This window comes from Medicago sativa, chromosome 1 (genome assembly GCF_051527215.1).
Source record: "Medicago sativa cultivar Bolivia chromosome 1, Bolivia_mono, whole genome shotgun sequence".
NCBI classification, from domain to species: Eukaryota; Viridiplantae; Streptophyta; class Magnoliopsida; order Fabales; family Fabaceae; genus Medicago; species Medicago sativa.
In genome coordinates, this window is record NC_140749.1 from 77,224,686 (window position 1) to 77,247,269 (window position 22,584).

The 22,584-nt window shown below is 31.7% G+C and overlaps 3 protein-coding genes and 1 long non-coding RNA gene across 7 annotated transcripts; 1 reads left to right on the plus strand and 3 right to left on the minus strand.

Annotated features, from left to right (window-relative positions):
- Nucleotides 1–334: 334 nt before the first annotated feature.
- On the minus strand, nucleotides 335–6,635 carry LOC146957632 (glutathione S-transferase PARB-like). The gene is made up of 4 exons (XM_085737781.1): nucleotides 6,418–6,635; nucleotides 6,254–6,302; nucleotides 5,844–6,074; nucleotides 335–665 (listed from the first exon to the last, which is right to left on the minus strand). Exons 1-4 carry the CDS (start codon nucleotides 6,565–6,567, stop codon nucleotides 451–453), a joined length of 645 nt encoding a protein of 214 aa, XP_085593907.1. The 5' UTR covers nucleotides 6,568–6,635; the 3' UTR covers nucleotides 335–450.
- Nucleotides 857–5,390, minus strand: LOC146957633 (uncharacterized). Of its 4 annotated transcripts, XR_015023563.1 has the most exons (8): nucleotides 5,086–5,207; nucleotides 4,395–4,479; nucleotides 4,245–4,288; nucleotides 3,929–3,960; nucleotides 3,241–3,345; nucleotides 1,588–1,675; nucleotides 1,175–1,251; nucleotides 857–1,083 (listed from the first exon to the last, which is right to left on the minus strand). It is a non-coding gene; the product is annotated as an uncharacterized LOC146957633 (long non-coding RNA). The 4 variants fall into 4 exon arrangements; XR_015023559.1 differs by lacking the exons at nucleotides 4,395–4,479; nucleotides 5,086–5,207 and having other exon boundaries at nucleotides 4,245–4,379; XR_015023562.1 differs by lacking the exons at nucleotides 1,175–1,251; nucleotides 4,395–4,479; nucleotides 5,086–5,207 and having other exon boundaries at nucleotides 4,245–4,379.
- Nucleotides 6,636–18,041: 11,406 nt separating the features above from the next.
- On the plus strand, nucleotides 18,042–19,514 carry ATGSTF13 (Glutathione S-transferase family protein). Its single transcript, XM_085726516.1, has 3 exons — nucleotides 18,042–18,473; nucleotides 18,549–18,597; nucleotides 18,933–19,514. Exons 1-3 carry the CDS (start codon nucleotides 18,327–18,329, stop codon nucleotides 19,388–19,390), a joined length of 654 nt encoding a protein of 217 aa, XP_085582642.1. The 5' UTR covers nucleotides 18,042–18,326; the 3' UTR covers nucleotides 19,391–19,514.
- A 118-nt stretch (nucleotides 19,515–19,632) lies between these two features.
- LOC146957635 (autophagy-related protein 18a-like) lies at nucleotides 19,633–22,239 on the minus strand. The gene is made up of 4 exons (XM_085726608.1): nucleotides 21,586–22,239; nucleotides 20,514–20,730; nucleotides 20,024–20,150; nucleotides 19,633–19,852 (listed from the first exon to the last, which is right to left on the minus strand). Exons 1-4 carry the CDS (start codon nucleotides 22,213–22,215, stop codon nucleotides 19,765–19,767), a joined length of 1,062 nt encoding a protein of 353 aa, XP_085582734.1. The 5' UTR covers nucleotides 22,216–22,239; the 3' UTR covers nucleotides 19,633–19,764.
- Between the last annotated feature and the right edge of the window lie 345 nt (nucleotides 22,240–22,584).

The window sequence follows — 22,584 nt, forward strand, 5'->3', positions numbered from 1 at the left end:
TTTGATTCGACTTGATGGGGAGCAGAGTGTGGATCTTGGTGTAATGGATCATTGTATCGAAAGTCTTCCTTATAGTGAAGTTAAAAGGTAGTATTTGAGGGTAAGACCATTAGGATCTAAGTGTGAGTGATAGTCTCGTATCAATTAAGTATAAGATAAAAGAAATTATTGATATTCAAGTGTGAGTGAGTGGGCATTTTCCAACATTTTTACTTTCATTTTACTTCTACACACTGTTGTAGGTTGTAATAATTTCAGAAATAAAATCCTATAATAAATTGGGTTTGCCATATATTAAAACAAACAAAAACAATAGTTATTATTTCCACCATGAGAAAAAAGTTATTATTTCCATTGCAACATACATGAAAAATGAAAAATTAGGAGATAGCACACAAAAAAAAAGTTACTTAAACCATAAAACAACACCCAAATATCCCAAAAATGATCTTAATTAGGTATCATGGCAAGTACTTTAGACCAAGCTGGTCTTGCAGTGATATCATCAACCCAAGCATTAACATAAGGTCTTGATTCAAACAATTTCTTGCTCTGTGACTTCATCAAGTAGTGAAGAGAAGGTAAATGATGCAAATCCACCAAGGTGAAACACTCACCTCCCATGTATTTAGATTCAGACAATCTTTTCTCATACATATCAAGAACTAGGATTTCCACCCGTGCAACGCACGGGGAAATAGCTCTATAGCGACATTACAAAAATAAGGTGTTTTCATCATATAATGCACTATTATGCTAAATAAGGTGTTTTCATCATCAAAATTTGTATTTCATCATCTGACATATGTTTAGAAAATAAGACTAAAATTACGACCAAAATAAACACATATTGGACTTCTTAGACAAATAACATGTTGTCATAACCAAAATAAATATTCCAACATTTGACAAATAGTTCGATTTAATTTAAAGAGATTACATAACCCTGAACAATAATGTTCAAATAACTAAATAAATCAAAAGTAACACCAAACTCTTTTCAACTGTTGGAAACACCAATTAACTCGCAAAAAACTTTTATCCCACAACGGTGCATCGATGGTATACCACTCCAAAAGTAAACTACAACAACAAACAAAGGTTTTTTCATTTTATTAATGTGTGTTGTATAATAAAAAATAAACATGAAACTTAATTCTAAAAATATTCATACCTGATATGCTAATTCCTACAAATTATCAAAAACCTCCGGAAAAACAACATTGATTGTAGAGGTACATGGATTGCCATCTTCATCCAAAATAGATTGAAGGTTTTAGCAAATCAGTTATGAATTAGCAATGCGTAGTATAACAAAACAAAAGTTTACTCTGAAATTATCACAAAATTAAAAATATATAATGCAATTCTTAGACAAATCAAATGCTATTGTCATCATAAAAATAAAGATGTCAACCAACGACATATAGTTCATTTAATTTAAAGCAATTACATAACTTTGGCCAATATATTAAATACAAATGTTAATAAAAATATGATTATACCTTCATTATAAATAGAAACATAAATTAAATATTTGTAGCCCCATGTTTGAGGAATATAAAGCTTTGACGTTAAATCAAATACCTATAGCCTCCCGTGTTCGAATCATAGTGTTTGAATCAAATACCTATTTCTTTTTGTGGCTATGGATATATTTTCAAGCCTTTATATCCTGTCATTGAAATGGTAAAATCATAACTAATAGTGGTAATATTTATTCAGTCATATGTTGCATATGAAATTGATCCCAAAGAAATAGTACTTAAATATACTAATATGCTTTATTATAAAAAATACTTTGAACCCTAAAAGTAACTTCATAGTGCTTATAAGAAGCTGATTTTTCCCTTGGCGCACTTCACAAAAGAAGCTAATCGGGTGAGAAAACTCATCCTTTGCCAAAGAGAGAAATATAAGGACCAAAAAGAAAATGACAAAATCTAGTCTCAAAGATAATTGACTTCATTGACCAAAAAGAAAATGACAAAATCTAGTCTCAAAGATAATTGACTTCATTGACCAAAAAGAAATTGACAAATCTAGTCTTATAATCTAATATATAATTGATAAAATATTGGCATACTTCTCAAAGCCTTGTAAGGATTAAGGTGAGAGTATTTCAGATTCAACCAATTCCACTAATTCAACTAATGAACAACATATTGAAACACATTCAAAGTATAATCCATCATAAATAACTTAAAACTAATCATCAAAACAATCATAGCCCAGAACTGCACCCACGTATTATCCATGGAAAAAGAAGCAATAAATTTAGTAATTCACTATAATTTATCATTCTTATCTTCCAACAAAGAACAAATCCAACAAAAAGTATAATAACTACCAATTTTAGAAACTATACCCGGTGAAAACTACATGTGAAGTAAAACAACAAAGTTGTGAGCGATTCTTGAGAAAAGATTTTCTCCTAATAAAATGTTTCTTAATTTTCAATTGTTTTCAATGTTGAAACTTAAGTGAGGAAATTCAAATTACAAATTCAACGCCTATGCTAGACAATATTATCACAAATTCAAAATAAAAAACTATTATTAAAGAAAAAGCATACATACATAGAGATGGGGAAAAAAGGATCTAACTATTAGGAAAAACTCAAATGCAAAGAGATCCAAGCGACTTGAATTATGAATGCTTACTTCAAAGGGATTAGCGCATATCACAACCAAGCTACATAAATACCTTTCACACACCCATCAGTCATCTAGCTATGTCCGAATTCTTACTGAATCAATTTTAAATGAAGATCCTAAGATAAGGGTGATAATGAGATTGAGGTATTTGTCCCAAAACACTATTACATAATTTTTAATTTTAATTTTGATAATGAGAAGTCATCTACATCACCAAAATTGATTTTTTTGCAAACATAAAGGAAAAAGAAAAACATAACGGAATGTAATTAAGAATGATCCTGTTTTCCATCGAATCTATTGTAAAAATGTAGGAAGCAATCAGTAGTCAAAGGTTAATTACTTGTCTAATGCCTCTAATTAAGATTGATGCCTCTAATTACTTGTTAATGCCTCTAATCAGTACTCAAAGGTTAATTAAGATTGATGCCTCTAATTACTTGTTTTGTGTATCTAGCATTATATTCATGAAGAGAAACCCAAAAAACCAGGAACAAATGAACTGAACAGAAATGGTTTTATTAATCAAAAGGTTAATTCTGAAATAAAATGAAAAAATGAAAATTGAGACATGGAACACTACCTGTTGCAAAATGCAATTTCTCAAACTCATGTGATCTTCTCGAGACATGAATCAACATCCAAGGTGTAAATTGTCTCGCATGTTCTTGTTCACTCATCTTAATCTCTACACAAACAAAAAAACATCAATAGTTATGTAGGAGCCCAACCAAGTAAACTTATAGAAATGAAGTAAAATTATATAGGAGCTTTATTACTCAATCTTTTGAATTAGTAGTATTAAAACTACTATGCATAGATCTGTCAGATGTCAAACAAAACCTAGCAGCTATAGTAGTATTAAAACTAAAAAAAAAAAAGCATTTTCAATTACAAAAAATTACACACTAATAATATTTTGTAATGTCAAATATATGCTTCATAGCTTCGTGCACCAGTCTATCTTAAACACATTAAACACAATTTGACAATGTGGCGCTTAAGTAAACAAATATTTGAGCATGTAACAAAGAGAAAAAAAAATACATGGAGTACCATTTTTCAAATAAAGTACTTTGACATGAAATCCCTTTTCAACCTCAAATCAAGTTGTAGAGATGAAGCAACTAATAAATATGATACTTGGTAATGAAATAGTAGTAAGGATACAATAGAAACAATAAAACAAATTTAGAAAAGCCAACTTAGCAAAATTCAGAACACAATTCAATCTTAATTTACACACAGTAGCAACATATAAAATATATTACCTTTCCATTACAAATGAAAAGAAGTAATGAACCTGTAACTAAAAAAAAATCAACATAGTGTTAGATCATTGTTATGAAAAATCAAAATGCAAATTCGGGCACATTCAAAAAAATAAAGAAAGAAGTAACCCTCAAAAAGAGACTTACGTTTTCAAAAAGTGACTGCATTATAATTTTGTTAAAATTTTAGATTACATTGTCATCCCCTGAATTTGAAGTCCCATAAAAAATAAACAATTTCAAACAAAAACATTATAAAATGTAGGCTCCAAAAAGTTTTGATCTAAAACAAATTTCTAGCCATGATTACACTTACAGTTTGATTGCCTAGCCAATATCATTTATTTGAACTCTTTCAACCTCGATGCATAAAACATGTCACCGGAAAAAAAAAATAGAGATTAAAATTTATTTCGTCAAATACCATCAAATGGTAAACTGAATCTGAAACTATTAAATGCCATACCTATATCCTCAAACTAATCAACAACAATTTATGATGCAAAGAACTGCTCCAACTCTTGATATATTCAAAATTTGTTCATCTTTTACTGCAAAAAAAAAAAATACAACAAAAATTGTTCTATATCAATATCAAAACTAACATTATCATCAATTTTCTTATTGAGACATTTTCTCAAACATTTTGTGAGTGCTCAAAATAAGACAAATTGAATAAAACATAAATACTCTTGTTAATCTAAACACAAAATTAAGACAAATTCATAACCAATTCAACAATTTATGAAAAGCATAAAAATAATCTTGTTAACAACAATCTTGCTTGAATAAACTCTAACAATATCATTGGTTTTCTTATTTGAGACATTTCCCCAAACACCTAGTGAGTTCTCAATTTCACAATAAAAAACATCAAGTCAAATAAAAAAAATCAAATGAAATGCAAACAATTTTGTTTATCTAAACACAAAAATAAGATAAATTCAACACAAAAGGACCAAAACAGCAAAATTTGCATTTCATCAAAATTTGATAAAATCAACAAAATACTAATTACAACAATTTCATCAATTCATGATTTAGAGCATACAATAAAAAGGTTGCATTTCAAATTTATAATCAAGAATCAATATCTAGGGTGTATTGATTTATTGATATAAAAAAAGCTTACTGAAGTGTATCTAGTAGGAGAGAACCTGGTTATACTCCGGAAAGTAGGAGAGCGAATTCCGACGCGGTGGTCTCAAATTCCGATGCGGTCGTCTCAAAATTAAACTTGGTAGAATGGATAAATGAATGAGGTGGTTTTGTAGAGGATGAAGAGATGAAGATGATGATGACTTACTTTTAGCGGGATGAGGCCGAAATTGAACGGAAATGAAGAAAGAAGGTAGAGGAAAAAATGGGTTGTGTTTTTCTTTCTTTCTGTTTTACGTGTGAGAGAGAGAGAGTGTGAGGGAAGAGGGAGTGGCTGGTGGTAGGTTTGAGTGTCAGATAAAAAATGAGGAGAAAAGGGAAAGAAGTTTGAAATTAATGAGAGAGAAAGAAAATAGAAAATGGTGTTGATTAAGATGTGAGAAAAAGTAGGAGGAAAATGAAGATTTGAATTTTGAATTGAAGAGGGAAAATAAGATAAATGATATTTTAATGTTTGGATTGTGTGAATGTTTAAAATGGCAAAAGATAAAGAAGAGTAGAAAGTGATGTTGGTTGAGATAAAGATAAAAAGTAGGAGGTGGGAAATAAAGATTCCAAAAATTTTGAAATTTGAATTTTGAATTGAAGAGGGAAACTGTGAGATTATTATATTTTATTGTTTGTAGTGTGTGAATGCTTAAAATGGCAAAAATAAAATTAGTTTTTAATGATGATGTGGCATTAAGGGGTTGAGAGGTTGACACATTGGATTGGTGGTCTATAACATGCTTCATGTTTGTATATTATTAAGATAAGATGCTATCCAACTTGGCTTCATTCTCTTCCACAACTTTTGAATCCAAAGGAATTCCAAATAAAGTCTTAATCCCTAGTTCCCAAACAAGTATTGATGCTACTTTATCGTAGTGTAGGCTTTCCACTTCCGACCACACACTCATTATTGCCATCTTCTTGGAGTCACTGCTTGTTAAATTGGTCCCCTTATCAGCATACTCATGATCAATATATTGTGTTATCGCCCTTGACTCTGCATTTCAATTTTTAATTAGTTTATATATACAACAAATTCTATGAAGCACTCGCACAAATACTAGACATCAAATAAAAATAATTGAATATAACCACGTGTGTTTGATATCGTGTCAGACATCAAATACGTTTTTAATCTAAAGTGTCATGTGCTACATATATCATATTAAATTTTACCAAAGAGCTTTAAATCTCCATCTTCAAAAGCTGGAACTTGACCAAATGGCTGCAACATAAAGAATTAATCAATTAGTTTGATCAATGTGGTTGGAACAAGAAGGAAAATTTCAATTCATAATTAAAATAAACTAGCAGAATGATATTTTTGTTATGTTGCTTACATTGATTGATATGAAGGGTTCCTTTTTGTGTTCACCATTCCTCATGTTAATGCTTACAAACTCAAATTCAAGCTCTTTCTCATACAGAGTTGCAGTAACCCGCATGGTGGCCGTTGAGATAGGGCTTCCGTGCACTTTTATTGTTGCCATGATTTGCAGATATGTATGTAGTACTATGGTGTATATCTCTTAATTAACTATGGTATTTTGTAGAATTAAATGACAATAGCTAGATGCTTATATAGCATGTAGAGGGTGGTTAAATTGAAAAGAAAGCGTAAGAGCTGACGTGAAAGATATGTTAAAGAATGGAAGCTGGTAGTCCCATTCCATGCCACAAATAATGCTCTTTGACCAAGGTTGACAAATCAATTTAACCTTGAGTGATATCAAAATGAGAAATTTCAAAAGCATAATTTCATTAAGCATAGAAATACATCAGCAAAAAAAAAAAAAAACTTATGCCAACTATTATACCATGAGTGATACATCAAAAAGAGAAATTTGTCACAAAATAAATGAAAAATTCAAATATTAATGTAATGAAAAAATATATTAAACTCTAGAATTCAAAATAAATGTTATACCATGGGTATGATTTATTTTTTTCTTTTTAATATTACATTCATCGTTCTAAATTCATATATTCAACTCTTCTTTTGTGAGGATGTATTGAACTTTGTATTAATAGCTTTTAATATTACATTCATCGCTCTAAATTCATATATTCAACTCTTCTTTTGTGAGGATGTATTCAACTTGGTATTAATAGCAATAATGAATATATCAACAGAATAATTTTGTAGGGTCCTGCTAAAATGAGTAAAATGGTTAAATACATTATTCATTGTGGAATGGAGGAAGTACCTCACACCCTTAGAAAAAGTAGTTAATCTCATTTAGTTTTCTCAAAGTAATCACAAAATGTGCATTTTCTAAAATGTCTTTTATCGTTTTTTTTTCTTACGACGATATGTCATGACCACATTTCATTTGATCGACATTTCAGGGCAATTTCCCTTGGCTTCGTCTAGCTTTCTCTTCGGCCCTTTAAGGAGAACTCTATTTTCGAATCCAGTTTGTTCAATTTATTATTCATTTATATGATATATTGACATACAAATAAGAGTTTAGTGAGATCCATTAAATAAATTCTTATACCCTTTATAAGAATTTAAGTAAATGTTTTTCTTATACCCTTTATATGATATTTATAAGAAAAACATTTACTTTTTCGTTTTATTTGAATAGTTATTGTATTTAGTACATATTAATATATATATATATATATATATATATATATATATATATTACTTATTCAAAAAATATGAAAAGTGGATGGATTATGTTTGTGATAGTGACGGAAGGGAGTAATTTCCATTAATCTATTTTGTGTTTATAGTTTTAGGGGTGGCAAAATGGATGGTTGGATGAATATGGATTGGAGTGGATCTAAACAATCCATTAGTCCATTAAAATTCACTATTTTTTTTTTTTTGAAAAAAATCATTGAATCCATATGTTAAGTATTATTTTCATCCAATCCATTATTATATTTTTTAATGAATATTTAAGAATAATACACTTTGCTCCTTTTATGTAGACATACAATTTAGTCCCTTAAAATCCATTAGTCCATAAAAGTGGATTTTTTTAATTCAGTTTTGTTCTATCTACCTTGTGATAGTGACAGAATGGATAAACTTTATATCTTCATAAAAGGAGCAAAGTAAATAGATCAAAACTGAATTCGTACTAAAAAAATATAAAATAATAACTACTAAATATAAATGTAATTATTGTTTCATTTCTATTGTTAAGAAAAAGTGACTTGCAGGGTCGGTCTAAGGGGCTGCCACTCAAGCAAGGGCCTGAATTTTTTAGGCCCCGTATAAGACCTCATATTTTTATCTTTGACAATATTTTCATACGTTAAATTTTGTAAACATATTCACTTAAAGTTCAAGTGGTAAGCAAATGAAGAGTCATAGTTCATGTGGTAAGTTCAATTTCATTGCTAGGTATTTTATTGGTTATTTGAACATTAAATTCTTTTTGCCTTCAGATTCCTATCAATCGAATTCGATGTCGGTTGTTTTAAATATACTAAAACAAGTAGTGCGTAATTAAAATTTGTAAAAGTAATAAATTAATTTATATTTGTATCATTTCAATATTATTTTGTTATTTTATGATCTTTAACAATTGGTAAATAATGTCTATATTAAATAGTATTATTTTCAACACACACGCGCGCGTGCATGCACGATATATATTAAAAAGGTCGTCCACTAACGGAGTTGATTATAGCGAAAGAGGATATCCTCACACAATGTAACAAACCAAATTTTGATTTCTAGTTGACAAAATACTCATATTTATTTAGTGTCTAACATATATCATATATAATTACTTTCGATTTAGAGTTATGAATGTTTTTTGTTAATTTTGGCTTATACTCTCTAAACGCACTTAAAAGACTTCTATTTAAATTTCGCTTTAGGCCTAAAAATACATTGGGTTGGCCCTGGTGACTTGTATAACTTAGTTCAACATTACCATGCTCACATGATCTTACAATTTAGTCTTATTTATTTAGTTCTTTAGGATATGCCTACAAACGCTTTTCCATCTTTTCCACCACATCAAGTCAAAAATATTAAAATCCAAACTACTATCATGATCTGTTCATTTTATCTTCCACAATCAGAATCACAACCTTTAGAAAATGAGGGCAAGAACGCATAAAAATTAAAAACTACCAGATCTGTAATGTTCTGTAGTGGAATCACAACCTTCAGACGATGAGAACGAACGGGGACTGAGGTTAACTTTGACGATTGGAAAAGGAAGGGTGAAATTCCACTATCATGTGTTCTATGTTTTTAGTCAAAAAATTGAAAAAACTAGATCTCAGCCGTTAACTAAATCTGATGACTGAGATTAACTTGACTGCATGACTGCAGGATTTAATTGACTGCTGAGAATCTGTTCCAAAAAACATAAGCAAATCAACGATTTGACATAGGACATAGGCAATGAATTTAATAACGCATGTGTTAGTTGTACGTGTTAGTATTAGTATCTAAGAAGAACTGGTGAAGGAACTTGGCAATATGGATCAGACGTGAACCTCGAGTTTATTTTCGTCTTTTTATTTAGTTAATTTCTAAGAAGAACTGGTGCATTATTTTATGCAGTATCGAGAACGTATTATCTTCATTGGACTTGGACAAGAGATAGATGAAGAATTTAGCAATCAAATTAAAACGCATTAAAAGTATCGAGAACGTATTAAAATAGACCATAAAGTACATTATTTTATGCAATACGCATTGCATATTTAATATTTAAAGTATCGAGAACGTATTACAATAGACCATAAAGTACATATACATCAATCATCACGTCTAAATAGGCCTTTATTAAAATATTATCTTCATTACTTATTGAGAATCAATATCATCAAACCCATCTAAATAGGTCTTTAACGATATTGCAGTGAAAAAAAATACAAATGCCATCAATTACATAAGAAAAATTAACAGCACCACTCCCTTTGGCAAACCGTGACATCATTAAAAAATAAATTGTAAAACAAAACATTAAACAAGCATAAATATAAAATAAACCACACAACCAGTAATAAGCTGCTTTGAGTGCATATTTCTTATTCTGTATGATTGCATTCCTAGGCAAGTGACCCCAAATTATGTATCCACAAAATTAATATTGACAATAACACTACCCTCATATCCTATTTATTTCCATTCCTCAAGTTTTGATGAATTATGAAAATTAACCAAAGATAGGGTTAGACGGACTTAGAGAACATTGACAATAACACTAGACTCTTTATTTATTGGACATTGAGTTCCAAATGCAATCATCCCATTTTGTTCTTTCATTTAATTAATATTGTCCAAAGTTTCTCATTCATTTTATGAATGTGTTTGTTTCATTAATGTGACAGAGTGATGCATATCATGCAACTGGGTACTATAATCTACTTGTGTGTGTGTGTGCATGTGTGCGTGCATCTCTGTGTGCATGCGTGCATGCATCTGTGTGTTGAATTACATGTATTGGTTTTAATGTGATTTTTTGTACTATTGTTTTTGGTTCTTTGTAGTTTTCTATGTGTTTAGTTTTTATATTTATTTACATATTAATGCATGTGTAAACTTTATATGTGTTTATCCTTTAAGCTATATATACTTGTGATAGCTTTTATTATTAGGTTTTTTTTATAATGGACAAAATTGTACATGTTAAGAAGTTTAAAATAGTAAGATTATATTTAAACTTGTGCATTTTATATTAAATATATAGCTTTTTAATAAATAATTATTTTTATTCAAAGAAAAAGTTGCTACCTTTAGTTCATTTAACATGTGCAATATTACACATGTTAGACAACCCCTTAATGAAATATTTTCCTTGACGGGAGTCATGATCTTCTTCTTCTTTTTTTATATTATTATTAAAAAAAAAGACAATGTTACTAAAACTAGAAACTTTTGACGATAAAAATCCGCGGGTTGCCTCCCATATTTTCCAGAGGTCTTCATCTTTATCTGTCTTTGTCTCCAGATCTACACAAGGTACCTGTACAAATACTTGAAAGACAATTTGATATTCACAAAGATGGACAAAGTATTTGTTAAGATGTGCGAGGAACGACCTGTTAATTGATTCCCATTGGTATGTTTGCTTTGATCTCTCATATTTTATATTCAAGTATATAGTAGTATAGTACTGTCTAAAAAAATAGTAGTATAGTATAATACAGCTAAGGACAATTTATTGTAAAAAAAAGTATTTTTAAGTATAAAGTTTGTATTAGATTAATCTCTTTAATTTTTTTAGTTTTAAGTTGATTTTATGTTAGTAAAAATGTGTATCTTGTTCTTTAAAATATAAAATATATGTCAATGTTTATTTTCCATCAAACTCGGTTAAAAAGATTTTATTTGGATGAGTGTTTTAAAAAAAGATTTTATTTGAATGTTTATTGCTAAGTTGATAGATTAGAATTCATTTCAACATTAGAATTCATATTAATTTCAATAATGTTAATTAACCTCATATTTAATTTAAAATTATCAAGATTTAATTTTCAACATTGTCAATTTCAGCAATGTCAAAACTTTCTTTAAAAAAATCCAATTTAATTTAAAATTGTATTGAAAAACTATTCAAATCATATAATACATGTATTGAAGGCAAATTACATAGAGAGCAGAGAACTGCAAATTACAAGATGCACATGAACTGCAAATTACAATAATCACCATATCACTAATTCACCACCCCTCTGAATAAACTTTAACGTTGATGGCGGTGATGATACACAATATTGTACAAATTATATAAGAAACTACACTAGAATTAGGTGTGCCCCTAGCATGAATAAAATAAAATAAAGTGGCACTATACATGAATGATGAGAATACGTATCCTATGCCACATGAAATGTAGAATATCATCTGAGTGCAATACCTATATTTGCGTTCGATTGATGCATGTGCCAGCCAATCTAATATTCCCGTAACAACAAACCCAAAGACTGAGTAGAAAGCAGCTTCAACCACGGAGTCAATATTTGCTTCAAATTTGTGTAAGCTCTTCTTAAAAGGAAGGCTGGTTGCACCACAAATTACTGCTAGTGTGGTAATGAAGCCAGCTATCCATTTCAAGATGTATTTGAGGCTTTGAATTTTCTTAGTATCATTCATACTTGAAGTGAAAAAAGAAGGCAAGAAAAAAAGAGAAGAAGGAAAAGGACTTGAGAGTGAAAGAGGAGAGGCGGGTATTTTAATACGAGAGGGAGTCTAAATTTAGACATTACGTGTGAAGGGAAGCAGTTTACCAAGCCATTAAGCAAATTACAATTATAGCATATGTGTACAAAGCATAATGGAACAAAACAACTTATTTTACTGCATTCTATTTACTTTCTTCACTTTTAATAAAATCAAAGAACATTACTTTTTTTAAATTCTATGTAGCGTGTTATTCTATTTTTAATATGGTAAATTCTTAAATACCCTAAGATTTAGTTTGATACATGAAACTTGTAGTTAAAATTTATTCAAAATTTGATTTTTTAAATAATTTAATACAAAAATATGACTTATCGATGAATAAGTAAATAATTGATACATATTCAATAAAATTTCATGTATACTAATGTGTTCACACCATCTACTTAGAAAGAACAGAATTAGAAGGAACAAAGAAGTTTGGGTCCACACCATATGCTATGCATATTACACACGCCATGTTCAAGTTATTGTACTAATTATAAACACCATTAATTTCCAAAATTGGTTAAATAGATGCATAAAAGTGAAAACTATCCTTCACCATATAGTGACGGTGAGGTGACAACCCTTATCGAATTCTTAGGCTTTAAAGCATGTGCTAAAGTTTCCAAATTTCAATGTTTCACAATCACACGCTTTGGCATGTTTTATTATGAAAAGAAATCATTCTTATTGATTTAATTAATATTGTCCAAAGTTTATCATTCATTTTATGAATGTGTTTGTTTCATTAATGTGACAGAGTGATGAATATCATGCAACTAGGTGCTATAATCTACTTGTGTGTGTGCATGCGTGCATGCATCTGTGTGTGCGTGCGTGCATGCATCTGTGTGTTGAATTACATGTATTGGTTTTAATGTGATTTTTTGTACTATTGTTTTTGGTTCTTTGTAGTTTTCTATGTGTTTAGTTTTTATATTTATTTACATATTAATGCATGTGTAAACTTTATATGTGTTTATCCTTTAAGCTATATATACTTGTGATAGCTTTTATTATTAGGTTTTTTTTTTTTTTTATAATGGACAAATTTGTACATGTTAAGAAGTTTAAAATAGTAAGATTATATTTAAACTTGTGCATTTTATATTAAATATATAGCTTTTTAATAAATAATTATTTTTATTCAAAGAAAAGGTTGCTACCTTTAGTTCATTTAACATGTGCAATATTACACATGTTAGACAAACCCTTAATTCAATATTTTCCTTTTTAAAATAAAAATAAAAAGGTCAAAGTTTTTTTTTTTTTTTTACCTTTTTGATAAATAAAATTATATTTTCGAGTAAACGAACTGAACGTAATGAGCCAAATATAATTTAGTTGCTCGTAAAGTTTAAACGAGTTAAACTTGAGCTAAAGAAAAGGTTTGTTTCCTACTCGAGTCAAGTTTCGAATTGAATCATTTCTAATCGAGTCGAGTCGAACTCATACGAGTTTAACTCGACTCATTTCCAGCCCTAATAGAGACAAAGAAGGAACTAGATAATCTATAAGAGAAATTTTTAAATATATCTAAAGATTAATGAATTGGATAGAAATATGATATATCATAGAACATTATGACGAGAGAAAAACATATGTTCTAAAATATGGTTTTGAAGAAAGCAGGCTATGTGGGATTTGTCAACTTTTATTTTTTCACACTGTCAATTGTATGTTGCAATTTCAAGAGTTACTTCAAGAGAAATGTGTTGAATATTTGATAACTATTGAAGAAGGCGAAAATACTACTATAACTTCAAATATGATATATAGAAAAGTATTTCGTAATTTATGTTATCTACTAGTAATATTCTTTGTCGTTTTTCAAACTTGTTTTCATATTTATTGTTTTACAATTTTTTTATACATTTTTTTAAGGTTAATACAACTTATTGAACATCATATTTTTCCTATGACACGGTATTGTTAGACATTCTTTCTGCACAAGACATACAAGAACTAAGTGACATTAACTATAAAAGACAAACACCGTATATAGACGAAACATCTAAAAGAAAATCATAACAACACCAATACATACCACATAAATTGAGGGCTATAACCATAAATCTAACCACCAAATACCAAAGTGAACACTTAAATCAAAGTCAAACTCCCGCACTTCTCGCTAGTGATCATATAAACAAAATCCAATCACCTATCTACTGCTATTCTCCATAACCCCTAAAAAAAATCAAAGTATTTTGTAAGGGTAGTATGACAAGTTCACATATATTCAAACTCAATGTCATGTCTTAATTAGGAACTACTAAAATGATTGAGATTGTCTTGTGATTGGGTTATATCCAATGAATGAAGGGCACCGATGCCACCAATCCCCTTTCATCTTGGGGGCAACTCTATGACTTCCCAGCTTGCTCGACCAAAGCCGGTCAATAAGACAGATCCGGATCCTAGTGCTTTCGAGATCTTTATCTGGCATTCTCACTCTAACAATTAACAATCATAATCCTTTTATTTTATCAGGGTGCACTTCACATTCATTCGCCATGACACGGTAGTAGGGAAACCGGTCCTTGTAAGCAGCACTAGAGAGGGGATAGAGACTCGAAACTTCAAACTAATGTCCTTCTTCCTCTAAGCCAGGTTCCTTGTAGAGTCTATCTACAGTCAGTGCCATAGGATAGGAAGGAACTTTCTACGGTCAATGCGAATAGAAGTTGACTGTAGTCGGTGCACAGTGTCAGATTTTATATTCCAGGAAGTCACTATTCTTTCCTTTCTCCTGGCTCCTGAAGCTTTTGCATTTTTCAAAGGCCTTCACTCGATCTTCATTCTACTATAAGAACTCGAACCTGAGTCCATTGGGTTAGCCATTTTCGTTATAACTTTCCGAGTCCGAGGGACTATTGCTGTAGAATTTATTAATAGCATTCAAGGTTAAACATGACTCCTAGAGAATTACCAAAATACGAAGTTATCTTTTCTCCTTTCGTTCTCTTTTTTTTTTTTTACTTAAGGATAAAATCTTCAATGGTTATTTTTTTTTCCTCAACATATTTGTATTTAGTCTCAAAATTAAACTTCCAAATTTTTAGTGGTGGTGAATCTGTAGTCCCGTAAATTTTAAGAAATGATATATGATGAGAGGGAGGTCTTGGGAGTGGATCCTCTCCAGTGGAGATCCCTCCTGCAGTGCCCCACTATTAGGGGTGGAAATGGGCTAGGCCGGGCCGGGCTTTGTAAGGCCTAAGCCTGACCTACTTCAAAAATGCTAGGCCTGAGCCTGACCTATTACCCGTCATAGGCTCATTTTCGAGGCCTGACCTGGCCTTTTTAAAGACCTGATGAAGTCTGAAAGCCTATTTAAAAGCCTATTTTATGCTAAGGCCTAACAACACATGTAAGCCTACTCCTATATAGGGCAAAACTTATTAAGGCGTAAAGCACACAAATATGTTTGCTACTAAATAATGAATTCTTACGAAGGTCTAATCACACCAATATATCAGCTACTAAATAACCAATCATATGAAGGCTTGTGTTTATGAAAAAAAACTTCAAAAATATCAATAATGGAAGATATATTATATATGAAAAGCTTAATAGGCCGGCCCGATGGGCTTAATAGGCTTTTTCGCAAGCCTTAGCCTGGCCTGTTTAATTAAATAGGCCTTATAAAAAGCTTGAGCCTGACCTTGTTAATAAACGAGCTGGGCCGAGTTAGGCCTTAAATAGGCTAGGCCGTAGGCCCCTGTCGAACGGCCTGGCCTATTCCCACCCCTACCCACTATCCACCTTTAATTACACTCTCTCTCCTTTTTTGATATTACAAACACATTATCTCACATATTTAATGGAGTCTCTTTTTCTTTTGAAATAAAACAATTGAGTGAAATTAAGATCCAATTTCAAAGGAGAGTTTATGCTCTGAAAGTTGTGTTTGACTGGACCACATCGGTGATAGTTTATTGGATTTCCTCTCTGTATTCTGCTTTGTCATGTGAATCTATAATTTTATTTGATCTATACATTTATAAAATCATGACTTTATTTTTCCAATGCCATAATAATCCAACTACTAGTATATAGTGTACACTAATTTTAACTTTTCGATGCAAGGTTGGAGCTGGATATAGGTTTGGTTGGAAGAGCAATGCTATGGTCACTCACTCAAACACTCTCCCACAAACACTCTCCATGTGTATGGTGCCACGTTTCCAAATTTTTCAGTTCTGACCTGTTTACCGGTTTTTAAAGTAAAGTAAGGGAATTTATTTTTATTTATTTTTATAATTACCATTACCATCTGAAAAGTCATTTCCTCGCAAGCGGTTGCAATCCGACGCCGCCATGTACAATCTCAATGGCTTTTTGTTTATGGAAAAAGGATTACACAACATGTACAAATCTCACTTCCGTAACTTCATCCTTTTTGATTTTGTCAATATAAAAAGCATGTACTGTCATTTTATTACCATTTGCTTCACTTAAATCAGACTTGTCATCTTCAATTTGTAAAAACAATTATAAAAACCAAAGCAACTATATTGTTAACAAAAAAATGCCATAATCACACTTAAATCTTCCATCAATTTTGTTTTGGAATATCAGCATCACTCCAATTTTTTCTTGGGCTGTAATGGTGAGAGGATGAGATCTACTGTTGCGTCAACCAGGCTCCGCCGCACATAAAGAATTTCGCCGGCGGAGGAGGCCATTAAAGTAGATCGAGAACCACAACAATGGAGAAAGATGTTCACTTGTCTTCCATTAATCCTACTCCAACTTCATCCCATCGTCTTCGTTGCCGTCTTCATTTTCCATGACTGCCCAGTCGTCTTCCTCCACTGCTCCATCGACAACAGCTTCCTCCTCTCTGTATTCCCCTCCCTCCCCCCTTCAGTCTTGTCTTCTCCGGTGTATTGGTCTTTGGAGCCGCCGGGCTGTTTAGATGAAGTGTCAGAAGAGGAGGACGAAAACATGTAAAAAAATAGAGAATAAAAAAATGTTGAAAAAAAAAAGTTGAAAGAATCTCAACCTGCTGAACCGGTTAGCAGGTAAGAAAATGAAAAAGAGGGAGACGTGGCACCATACAATGGGAGAGTGTTTAAGAGAGAGTGTGTGAGCAAGTGTTCCTAGCATTGCTCACAATCCAACTGACATCATAACACGTTGCCCATTTTCTAAAATGTTCTCGATAGCTTAGTTCAGCTGGTATGAACAAGATATATACTCCTTCCGGTCACTATTATAAGCAAAACTTCACTTTTTAGAAATATTGAATAATTAATGTATCTAGTATATAATACAGACTAGATACATGAATTATTCAATATATCTAAAAAGTGAAATTTTAGTTATAATAGTGACCGGAGGGAGTATAATATAAAAAAAGAATGATAGCTTAGTTCAGTTGGTATGAACAAAAAACTGTTTATTACATGAGATAACATCTGCATGGGGTGTATGTATAGTATAATCCTACGGTATAAACATCGTAACTTAGTATAGGTTAACTGCACTTGGATTTCTAATTTTATTTATCAATGATTGAAGTGATTTATTTTACTCTTTAAAATGATAGTTCACTTTAAGACATAAAATCAATTCATATTTATAAAGAAAAAATAAATAACTTTTTCCCCCCCTTCATTTTTTTTTTTTTTTTACCAATATTACATAACATAAATTTTACATTTACAATCACAGCTGTCACGCATATACATTAATTCACAGGTTTGTTAGTTTATTTTTCTTGTAAAAGCTTTCAACATATTTACATTAGGAGTCTCACATGATAAGTGAGACCTATAACTATAATAAGTCTAAAACCCTCAAATCTTTGTGACTATAAAATGTATATGCATGTACTATTTTATTGCAGTGGCAGGGGAAGCAAACTTGGGGGGACCGCATGTGACAATAACAAGTTCAAATGTGAGACTCAGTTTTCACCTTGATTTCATGCAAACAATATAGTATAGGTGAAAATTTTGGCATGGCATAGATATACGACAAATTCAAGTCTACACACAGTCAAATTTCAGGTTTGGTGTCCAAGATCTCTTCATAAATGCTAGCTTCACTCACTCTCTTACACACAGCTTGTAGTAGAAAACTAATATCATCATGGCACTCAAGATTTATGGTCTGCCCATGTCCACAAACACCACTCGTGCCATGATATGTCTACATGAAAAAGAAGTAGATTTTGAGCTTATTCCAGTCAATGTGTTTGCTTCTGAGCATAAACAGCCTCCTTTTCTCAACAAGAACGTAAGTAAAAAAAGCACTTCTAGCTAGCTTATATATCTTTTCTTAATCACATACTAATTTTCTTTGTTCATGCAGCCCTTTGGTTTGATTCCAGTACTTGAAGATGATGATCTCACCCTCTTTGGTATGCTTTCTTTTTTTCTTTTTCAGTTGTTACATTTTATTCACTCTGCACCACCCTTTAAGTTTATTCGAAAAATATACTTTGATGCTCGCTTTCATATTTATAATCAAGCAAAAATACTACTAGGAAAAAAAAAATTATGTAATTTCAGCGCGAGAAGTGACTCTGAAATTTGAGAATTTTTGTCCTCTAATTTTTGTTACTAATTCAACATTTTCCAATCTAGACCACTAATCATGCATGCATGTCAGATAATTTGATATTGTTTTGTTCCATTTTTTGAACCTGTAATGATATGTAACCTTTTTTATGTGACTATGGACTATACAAAAAAGAGTCAAGAGCCATAACCTCATATGTAGCTGAAAAATATAAGGAAATTGGACCTGATTTGATTAGGCACAATGACACAAAAGAAGCTTCATTGGTCAAAATGTGGACAGAGGTAGAGTCTCACTACTATGACCCTGCAGTCACACCAATTATCTATGAATACTTTGTGGCTCCATTTCAAGGCCAAGAACCAAACAAGTCAGTGATTGAAAGTAACATTGAGAAGCTGAAGATTGTGCTTGATGTGTATGAGACCAAGCTAAGCACAACAAAGTACCTTGCAGGGGATTTTTATAGTCTTAGCCATATATCTTCAACTCACTATTTTATGCAGACCCCTTGTGCTTCAATGATCAATGAACGGATTCATGTTAAGGCTTGGTGGGAAGATATATCTTCTAGGTCTGCTTTCCAAAAAGTTGTGGGAGGTATGACCTTTGGTCAGAGTGATCAAAAATGAAAATGTTGTGAGATTTAATTCAATTGTAGTATCTAGCTAGTACTATAATCCTTGCTGTATTGGATGTTCTTGAAATTTGTTTCATTTCAATTACTAGTATAAGGAAATCATGTCAATCGTTAAATGTTCTCTTGCAACCAAGCCCTTTACATTTTCACCCATTTTTGGAGTGCTAATTAATCATTAAAACTCCAACTCCATAAAGTTGTTTAACCCTCTTAATAAGCTATTCTTTCCATCTTTCTATCAAGGACCAAGGTGCTTGCACCTCTAACATTAATAATGAGCTCAATAACAATATCAGCTCTGCCAACATCTATAAAATAATGTTTCTACTTACATTCTTATAAAGATTCATCTAACATAGTGTCTCACTAGGCTACTTCAAGTTTTAGAAAGTTATGAGATTCAAGTTGAGTCATCTGTCCACCATGCACCGGGTCAAACTCACATCGATAGAAGCTGCACAGAACAATCAACTCCGGATTATTAGCGTGAACATTTTGAATATGAAGGCATACAAAAAAAGCGTGTGTACATAACGATTCATTGATCATAGCAGATAAGATAAATAAAATAGCCGTAATTTACACCTATCAGAAAATTACATTAAGGATTTTTCGAAAATATTACCTTCCATCCATACCAAGAATTGTGAGTGTATTCTTTTGGTCACCAAATGCAACAGTGTAACGACGGTGTTCGTGTAAGCGAAACTGAGCAAATGACCACTCTGAATTGAAATACTTTGGCAACATTCCTGCAAGGGAGAAATCAACATATGATTAAGGCAAAACAAAACATGAATTATTCACTTTGTGACAAAGCTAAATATCATGAAATAAATACATATATCGTTAAATTGAAACCATAAAATACTTCACAGACCTTCAACATTGAGTCTGGAACAATTAAACCAAGAAACTGCGGAGAAACTCAAACACATTGTAAAAGAAATATAATGAGCTGCATAGGTGGCTCCCAAGATTAATTGCATTAAATTACACGAAAGTAGGTTTGTGTAATACAGACAAGCAAATTACGCCATAGTTTTCTATCATAAACCATATTTCGATTCAACACATTAATCTCAGTGAAAATTTTGAACATTAAGAGAAATCACCTTTAAATTTAATGAATGGGAGAGATGAGCTGAATGATGTAATGGAAGCAACAGAAGAATCCGATGAACTCTGTGAGTTATCATTATCCGTGTTGCTAATATTAACCTTAAGGCAGAAAACATGAACGGTACCCTTGTCACTAGAGACTGCTAACCACTTAGCCGTAGATGAGAACGCCAAACTGTAAATCTCTGCTGCATTTGCACCCCTTCTTACCTAAATTTCATTCCAAGAAACTATAATCAGTTAAGAAAAATAATGAGGCTTGAATTATCCATGAGACAAAATTATAGTGCTAATAAACAAAATTATAAATAAAAACTAGCATATTCCATATATTTAAAGTCTCTCCCACCCAAAACTACTACATTTTGGATTCGGATGTGGATACTTGAGAGCATACCATTTACTAAGTAGCACAGACTCGTAAATCATAACCTGCTAAATATCCATTAAAATCAGTAATTGTCATACACACATTCTGATTCCCATATAAGACTACCAGTTTATCATATAAGGGCTTATAGCATAAGTACTAAGTCATGCAAGTGTGTTTATATATATATATATATATATATATATATATATATATACTATTTCTATAACAAAAGATAGAATAAAGTCAAACTGCTTTCATATAAGCTGTATGAGTATGATGTTTTCATAAGTTATAATGAAGAGCTTAAGGAAATAAGCTAAAAGCATCTTATGGACATGTCATAAATTGTTTTTTATAAGCTCGTATAAATAGTGTCACCACAACTGTCAATAGATAAGTATAAATAATCAATCCAAACAGACCCTATAAAACATTATGCATTTTAAATCATCCAGCCAATCAACACTATCGATCACTTGTCAATTTTATTTCCCTCAACCATTGTCCTCATTATACTAAAACTAAATAAATTCTAAGTTGCTACCTTTTTTATGCCAAACAACACATACTTTGAACCTAAAACCTGCTTAGCTTTTGAGCCATTGATTTCTTGACTCTCAAGTAATTGGTCTTAAACCAAAAACATTGCACATAACTCATTAAACAATAATCTTATAAGGAACAGAACATACCTCCTGAAGCATAGAACCGTTCGCTGTATTAAAAACTCGAACGAGTGTTCCCCTCGTGCTTGCAGTGGCAAGAAACTTTCCATCAAAGGTGAGAGCAAAGCACGCCAAACTCGAATGATGAGCCATAACATAATTTATCTTCTTCTTTGCATAGTGTTCCACACGTACCTCACCCTTGTGCAATCCAGGGCACGCAAGCACCATTGAATCAGCGAGCTGAGAAACCGCGCAGAGCCCCATAGGGTTCGCATAAGTCTCCACCTTATGAAGAAGCTTCAAGTCCTTGAAATTGTAGACGTAAATATGAAACTCCAATGCCACTACGATCCTATCTCTCCGAAGACGGACACCACGGATGGCACTTGGGAAGGACAACAAGCCAAAGGACTTGCCGCGGTAGTCGTCCCATAGTATGAGCTTGTTAAGAGGGAAGTGAGGGTGTGATCCATTCCCGACTAGGGCGAGTATGTTAGACTGGAAAAGCATCTCGAGATGGCTTAAACCGTTACCGGGGAATATTCGGCGGAAGAGGTGGCGGAGAGGGTCGCAGCTGAAGACACGGAAGCCTGTAGGTGTTGAGGCGGAGAAGCAGGTTTGGTCCTGGTTGAAAGAGAGTGTGATGGGAAGCATTGTCGTTAAGGGTTTGGGATCGGAGAGAAGTGGATTAGGGTTGGAATAGAGTTGCCATTTGAAATTACAAATATAGTAAGCGATTAGGTTTTCAGTTGGAAAAGATTTCCAGTTCTAGTTCTATTTTTGAGTTTCAAGTAACTAACTTTTTTTTTTTTGAGGAAAGTAACTAACTTTTATCTCGTACGTCTTTCTAGAATATGTTTCTAATAAAGTTGTTAAATAATTAAACATAGTGGTATCCTTCAAAAAAAAAATTAAACATAGTGGTAGATTATTAGTTGAAGAATATCTTATATGGACCAAAGAGAGCCATTTGCCATGGTTTGAAAAATTCATAAAGGCATCTGTGTGCTTCGGCTATAAACA

Bases quoted from the DNA above. Each gene is read 5' to 3' on its own strand.
- LOC146957632 (XM_085737781.1), bottom strand. From the start codon at position 6,567: ATGGCAACAATAAAAGTGCACGGAAGCCCTATCTCAACGGCCACCATG. The intron at 6,303-6,417 runs GTAAGCAACATA...TTTATGTTGCAG, and splicing joins AACCCTTCATATCAATCAAT to CCATTTGGTCAAGTTCCAGC. The intron at 6,075-6,253 runs GTAAAATTTAAT...ATTGAAATGCAG, and splicing joins TGGAGATTTAAAGCTCTTTG to AGTCAAGGGCGATAACACAA.
- ATGSTF13 (XM_085726516.1), top strand. From the start codon at position 18,327: ATGGCACTCAAGATTTATGGTCTGCCCATGTCCACAAACACCACTCGT. The intron at 18,474-18,548 runs GTAAGTAAAAAA...TTGTTCATGCAG, and splicing joins CTCCTTTTCTCAACAAGAAC to CCCTTTGGTTTGATTCCAGT. The intron at 18,598-18,932 runs GTATGCTTTCTT...TATACAAAAAAG, and splicing joins TGATGATCTCACCCTCTTTG to AGTCAAGAGCCATAACCTCA.
- LOC146957635 (XM_085726608.1), bottom strand. From the start codon at position 22,215: ATGCTTCCCATCACACTCTCTTTCAACCAGGACCAAACCTGCTTCTCC. The intron at 20,151-20,513 runs GTGATTTCTCTT...TCTCCCTTGCAG, and splicing joins CCCATTCATTAAATTTAAAG to GAATGTTGCCAAAGTATTTC. The intron at 19,853-20,023 runs GTAATATTTTCG...TGTTCTGTGCAG, and splicing joins ATTCTTGGTATGGATGGAAG to CTTCTATCGATGTGAGTTTG.